Below are 7,502 nucleotides of genomic sequence, written 5' to 3' on the forward strand. Positions count from 1 at the left end.
CATGGCTTAGTCTGGCTTCCTTTTAGTTGCCAAACATCAATATTTCCTTTAAAATAATTACATCGATTTATTTGCGAATAATATGGAACAATGTTATGTGTTCTGTAAATTACTTTGATTGAGTAAATTTGTCATGTTGCCTTTATGCCAAAATAAGATTCTCATGAATAATTTTGATTGTATACACACATAGTGATAAACAAATTGAACATTAACAAATATGATGTCTTGCTGTTGAATCCAAGAAAGCAAAGTTACAGAGTACAAATGTATCGAGAAATATTCCAGTGATTTAAGGTACAGTGAAAATCCCGAATATCAGCCAGCTGTCAGATTAACAAAATGGCCATTTAAGTTAATAAATGTTCCTGGTGAGTAATGTTCATGAAAGAGCAGGAGCTGGAGATAGTCCCCCTAGGATATTCAGTTATAAACCATCAAACTCACCTTGGTACAAATAAGAACAAAACATTTATCCATTAGGGGTGAGGATCTTTATAGCTTCCAAGATACAGAACCGTTTCTGAAAGTGCAGGGTTTGAGATGGTCCCCCTAATGTTTCTGTTACACACCATTAAACTTGTCTTGACACAAGGAATATGAAAATATATTGTTTAGGGGTTGGGATCTCAGTCTTTCTCAAGATATTGCACCATTAATCTGAAAGAGATGATCTTTCCTAAGAAATTTATTCAGTTATATTACATTAAATTTGCCTTGACACAAAAAAACCAAAAATACATTTCATTTCTATTTGATCCAATTAAACTATTATATGCAGAGAAACTATATGTAATTTTGCACTTTATAAATGAATAAAATAATAATACTGTTGTTGGGGGGAATTTTTAAAAAATTTATTTATTCTTTCACTTTGCTAAACTCTGGACCCCCTATTGTGACCCTACAATACCCCCAGGGACCATGATTTAAATAAACATGAATTAATATCATATAAGGATCTTGCATGTCCATCAAGTCTGGAGATTAATGGGACAGCTATTCTGAAAAAGAAAATTTTCAAAACTACTATCCTATATTTATCTCTTTGACGAAGGTGTGGTCCTTCATTTGAAGAGACTTGAATCTCCTTCACAGAAGGATACTTCGTGCCAAGTTTGGTTAAAATTGGTCATGGTTCTTGTGAAAAGTTTTTTTTAACGTAACATCTATATTTTTTTTTATGATATTCATTTCCCCAATTAAAGAGGATGTGGCCCAATTCATTTGAACAAACTTTCATCCCCTTCACCCTGGGATGCTTTATGCCAAGTCTGGTTGAAATTGGTCCAGCAGTTTCTGAGAAGAAGTTAATAATATGAAAAGTTGACAATGGCAATACTGCAGACAAAGGCAACATACAAATCTTGATTAGAAAACCTCATATATGCCTTTGGCTTGTGTAAGCTAAAAACTGGCTGATGTCTGCTATTATGACAATTTCTGCACATGTATATAATACATATGAAATACATAGGACTTTTGCCAGGCTTTCAAAATCAGCCCATTTTAAGGAAGGATCGGTGTTCAGGGGAGCTGGTATTAAGAAGTTTCACTGTATATCACTATTTACAACATTGGCATAATCATATACACATGTATTCTGAATACTCGTATTTACCTTGCTCATATGCAGCAGCAACCATGTTTGTAGATGTTGTTACCATGGAGATAAAATTTGTGATTGTGCCTTCCTCAGCCTCCTCGTTGATGATGAGTGATGTATTAGAGGGCTGAAGTACAAAATCTTCCTCATTTTCTACATCCCAGACTTTGACATCCCCTTTGGTATATCTAAACAATTGTGATGCAATAGATAATGATTAGGACCTGGTAACTCAAATTTCGATATGAGTAACAAGAGGTCCATGGGCCATAACACTCACCTGAGCCACCTTGCTCATTTAGGAACAAAGATTCATAAGTTTGGGACATTAAGACTGTAAATCTTATACTTTTATGATGAACTTGCTCTTGTTCCAGGGTCATGGAATGAAGAAACTATAATCTAAACTATATAATGACATTTTCTCACAAATTAGACTAACCCTTGTGGTTTTTCCAAGAAAGATTTGAATTTTAAAAACTCCTATTCACTCTACATGTATGTGCACAAAAAAAATGTATCTAAACTTTTGCGCATCTGAAGCTGATGTAGTTATGATTTAGTGCTTCATGTATGCATGATAAAGGATGTACAACATATATATCGAGAGAAAGATTTTCACATTTTAGCACAATCATGAATTAGTTCTCTTGTTTTACTGTCAAAGGTGCTATAACATACAGTAATCCTGTATAAAGCATGCAATCCTTACTGGTGGCCCTGCCTGCACCTGGGGGACATGGTTTCGTTAAACTTTAATCTATATTACATAAATTACAAATAGATAAATTATATATGGTACATAATTTCTTGAAAAGATTACTTTTCTTTTTATATTTCTAGTATGTAAAACTTTGAATTCCTATTGTGGCACCACCCTAGCCCCGGTGGTAAAAGTTTTAACAAAAGAATCTAGATTACATGGGGATGCTTGAACATCAATGTGATAAATTGTACTTTAGATCTTGGGAAGATTTTAATCCTTTAATCTTATATTCTTATGTAAAATTTTAAATCCCTACTGTGATCCCACCAAGGCCCCTGGGGTCATATTTTGAACTAACTTGAATCTAAACTTCATGAGGATGCTTAACTATTTATTTTTCATAAATTGTAACCTGGCTTGTTATTCATAAGGAGAATTTTCCCTATATATTCTAAAGTAAAACATTAAACCTTTTGTATTCCCATCCTGGTCCCTGGGGTTTTGGTATGAACAAACTTGAATCTACACTATGCTTTCATATTAATTTGAATGTGGTTCCTCAAAGGCAAATGTTAAAAATTTTCCATTCATATTTCTATCTTAAACACTTTGAACAATGCCATGTCCCAGATATCATGATTTAATAAACAAACCTAAATCTACACTACATCTGCATTTTTATTTGACACCAATACACATTTTTGGTTCTTGAATAAACCTCTTAAGATCTTTCCTATAGATTTCAGAATCTACACAAAACCTTCAAAATCTATATTTTGGTGCTGGGGATCATGGTCAGAAATCAGTTTATTCTATGTAAGGAAGCTTTTGTGTTATATTTGGTTGATCTGGTTCATTGGATCTTGAGATTCACAATTATTTTCACTATTTCCAAATCATCTCTCCATGGAGAGGAGCATGTCCATTACTTACCCTATTCCTAAGGATACATCATTCTACTGCATGTCCCTTACTTACCCTATTCCTAAGGATACATCATTCTACTGCATGTCCCTTACTTACCCTATTCCTAAGGATACGTCATTCTACTGTAAGCATGGATATATGTTCACATGTTATCAATTACACATATTTCTTTTGCAAACCATAAGCATAATATTTATCTCAAATAATTATGCTATGTCAGCATCACCAATTGATAAATTGCATAGCTATGGGAACAATACACATGGGAGCATGTTCCATGAAAATCTCATGTAAATAACCGTCGTGTGTAAATTTTCACATTAATATTTTACAGTTAGTTTCAAGTTGGTGAAGTAGTTCTGCATGAACAAGAGGTAAAAATGTGAAAATTTAATAGGAACAATAACAATGATGACAACCAACAAATTTGATCAGAAAAACTCATTTAAGCCTATGGTTGTCAGTAGGGCTGAAACGATTCACAAAAATATTGATACTGTCGATATAAACGCTCGATTCAATGTTCGTTTCATTGCCTCGATTGGCATAAGTATTGCACTATGTATCGTATCGTGAAGGGGCGTATTGTTTCAGCCCTAGTTGTCAGATAAACATAAAAAGTCAACAATCTTACCCAGCAGCAACAATATTGCCAAAAGAGTGCACAGAGCACAGAATTCCACCAGGCATGTGTTGAAGTTGTTTGACTTCACCTTTTCTTTCCTGCAAACAAATATTGATTGCTTAAGAATTTAATACTATTCACAATTGATTTTGTTATCTATTCACGATCAAGTGAAAATTATGTGAAAAAAGAAAACAAGTCTCTTCTTGATGCACTAGCTGAGATTACCTTCCAGTTTAACAATATACTTCTTTGTCTCGTAATATTCTGTTTAACTGTGTCTTTCCAGTTCATTTTTTCAATAGTAAGCATGTCTTCTTCATATCCCAGATTATGACAAATTTTACACCACAACAGTTCATCCTCGGCTAAGCTTTTCCAACTCTTGCTGACCTGATTTTATAATGTATACAAGAAACACAACATTAAGTATCAAATTAGATTAATGAAGATTGCATGACATCATTTAACTGTCACATTTTGTTGACAATAGTCAAAGAAATGTTTTTCTCCCAGCAAAGACATGTGCTAGCACCAGCTACCATACCTTGGCACACCACTCAAGAATGGAATACCACAAGACCAAAAGAGTTGTACAGTATAATTTGTCCAAACCGGCCTCTGAGTACTCCAGCGCTCTTTCAATTCCGGCCACAAAAGATATTCCCTAACATTTCTTTAACAAATCCTTTATTAATAATTCCCTGTACTCCGGATACTGTGTATTCTGTATATCGGCCAGTTTACACAGTCCCACCTGCTATCAATTAACTTTTGTTTAAACCGGCCGCTCGATGATACACCACCCTAATTGTATTCGGTGTACACAAGATACCAACTGCTCGTAATTAGCTCTAATTATCGCATCTAAACCAGCCACCCCACGATGACCAATCTGTTGGTATTCGGTCGATCATACGCGGTGTACACAAAGGGTGTCTCAAGGGAAGCCACAGGTAAGTAAAAGAGTGCAACTGGCGATGAGTGCAATCAGTTTAAAATAAAACCTGATTTTTAGGGGGTGCACTTTTCAATTATGACAGCACCACGCACGACGTAATGGCGCCCTCCCCCTAATGACAGAGACGAGAACTGACATTAAAAGACAAAGTTCAATTAATCGATGAATTCGATACATTCTTGGAATGAAACAAAATCGGCAACAATCCCGTTATGTTTTCCAAAAGCAGGGTTTCCCCTGTGGACTTCTCGGAGCTCTACGGCGAGTCATACAGTGATGAAATGCAGTTAGGTAGCACAACTCGCCATGTCTGGTCAATCGCTCGGCATAACATCAGTTTCCATTTCGCAAATTGAGAGAGTTGAAAGCGATACATTTACAATGAAAGCTGGGAAAGACAAATTTTAGACGAACACAACACAAACTTGACGAATGTACATAATGTAGCACTTGATAACGGCGATGATGTAGACGAAATTGACAATTTACCAACACAAAATTGCGCGAATAACTCCCAGATTTTAAACTGTTTAATGAAAATTTAAACTTTTTCAAATGAGCACAACAATAAAACACTAACATTTTATTTTTACATTTGGCATTATCATGTTATTTGATTCGCGAGAAAGTGTAAGAGTTATTTGCTCTTTAAATTTGGTTTATTCCGTTAAATTACTATAGGAACATGCAAATTTTCAAACATTTGCATATGGCACAGGTGAAAGAAGTATAAATTAAAACAACTTTGTAGGGTGGTGGTGGGGGATGGTGGGGGATCTCTTAAATTACGGAATAAACAGTATATTAAAGATCTGTGAATCAAATAACATGATTATGCCTTACATTTTAAATTCTTTTGTGATAATATTATAATAAAACGTTAGCAATCATTACACACGTATGCATAGATAGTGAATACAAGGGAAGCAACTCTCATTCTTGTCAACATTCTGCACTCTGGACTCTGTGCAAACCGGCCAATTTCTTTGGAACCACACATAGCCGGTTTAGACAGATTATACTATACCAGTTTGACTTGTTTGTAAATATCCCTATATAAATATAAACATATATATATATATATTGAACATTTATCACTCTACAATTGTAAATAAAACTGATATTATAGAATTACCTGAGCACACCTGCATAAATCTAGCATATCAAGATGCTGGAATATTTTGATGGCAACCTCTCTAGGTATGGATATATCAAAGAATGGAATTTCATTTATTTCATCCTGTGAATATACAATAGTTGTCATTATGAAAGTTGAAAACAGGACATTTGTTGTAATGAATAATTCTGTTAGCAAGAACAAACACATTTAAATCATTAGACTATATTCAAAAGACAGTTGTTTGCCTAACAGTTCGTAATAGAGGGTGAATGAATAATTCAACAAACACATTTAAATCATTAGACTATATTCAATAGACAGTTGCTTGCCAAACAGTTCGTAACAAATGAAATCAATATGGAAATGGAATAACGATTAATCTGAAATTACTTTTGCATTTCATCATATAAATTTCAAGTTAGTGAGTTTAAAAGACAGCATTTTACCAAGTCTGATATGAATTTCTCCAAGATTCTCTCTCGAGTTAATACATCTTTCACACCCAATTTATTTGAGAATATGTCTTTCAGTTTGAATTTCTTGGCAGTTTTCTCTTTTGGTTGTTGGTCTGCTTGTCTCTTTTGACAGCCTTTTCCATCAATTGATGCTTTGGGGTCTACAGATTGGTATTCTTTCTGAGAATTTCGTTCAAATTTTAACAGGTTGCAAACAATGTCAAATGGGTAGTAAGACACCTCTGGTTTGCTACTTGGATTGTTAGATCTTGCATTTGGGGAAACTATGTTGTCGTTGAATTTAATGTTGACACTGCTTGCTGTAGTCACGCTCTCCTGTCTTGAAGTCGTTGCAGAATTCTGTCCTTCGTTGGAAGTGCTCTCTCCATTCGCGTTTCCTCTATCCTGGGTATTCCGTTTTCTGCTTAATTCTTTTCTCCATTTATGTCTAAATGTTTCTAAATCACTCATAATTGTAATTACTAATCATACATATGTAGATTTCTCAATGACATTCCTTGGAGCTTATTGATACTGATAATAACGATGAAAATACGTTGAACCACAACAGTAGTGTATTTTTGTTAATTATTTTTCAGCATATCGAACCCGAGGTTATTGTCATAAACCCAATTCTTTTTCATATCTTAAATTTACCTCCACTTCCCTTTGCAGTAAATTACGATATATGTAATTAAAAAATAAATCAAGATGGAAATAGAATGGCAAGTAAATTACTATTCGTGTGAAATTCTGCAAACCAATGTTAATACATTGTTGGAATAACATTGAATCTAGTCCAGTCTTATTTAGTACATAATTGCAAATACATGTGTATATATTTTTTAATTGGATGTTGAAAATTTATGTGCCCACTGTGAAAAAAGTTTTACCCCATCTTGCCCACGTTTTTGATTTGGACATAATTATCACCCATGAATTCAATTGTGGATATGTTGAATTGAAGATATCTTTAATTATAATATATATGTAGTTGCTCTCTCTAAAAGAATTATTGCTCTCATCAATTGATTTACTGTGCGCATTATATCAATTATTGCTCTCTTCAATTGAATTGTAGAGCGCAATAATTCAATTAATT

General features: G+C 34.0%; 1 protein-coding gene across 1 annotated transcript in view; it reads right to left on the minus strand.

Annotated features, from left to right (window-relative positions):
* The window catches only part of LOC125667895 (F-box/WD repeat-containing protein 8-like), a 12,553-nt gene extending 5,552 nt beyond the window's left edge, over positions 1 to 7,001 (minus strand). The window contains exons 1-6 of the mRNA XM_048901576.2: positions 6,392 to 7,001; positions 5,961 to 6,065; positions 4,093 to 4,257; positions 3,874 to 3,962; positions 1,622 to 1,794; positions 1 to 46 (exon numbers count right to left, since the gene is read on the minus strand). The exon at positions 1 to 46 is cut by the window's left edge and continues 154 nt beyond it. Of these exons, the coding sequence (XP_048757533.2) occupies positions 1 to 46; positions 1,622 to 1,794; positions 3,874 to 3,962; positions 4,093 to 4,257; positions 5,961 to 6,065; positions 6,392 to 6,871 (1,058 nt within the window). The 5' untranslated portion in view covers positions 6,872 to 7,001. The remainder of the gene's footprint in view (positions 47 to 1,621; positions 1,795 to 3,873; positions 3,963 to 4,092; positions 4,258 to 5,960; positions 6,066 to 6,391) is intronic.
* Positions 7,002 to 7,502: the final 501 nt, after the last annotated feature.

Source organism: Ostrea edulis, chromosome 1, assembly GCF_947568905.1.
Source record: "Ostrea edulis chromosome 1, xbOstEdul1.1, whole genome shotgun sequence".
NCBI classification, from domain to species: domain Eukaryota; kingdom Metazoa; phylum Mollusca; class Bivalvia; order Ostreida; family Ostreidae; genus Ostrea; species Ostrea edulis.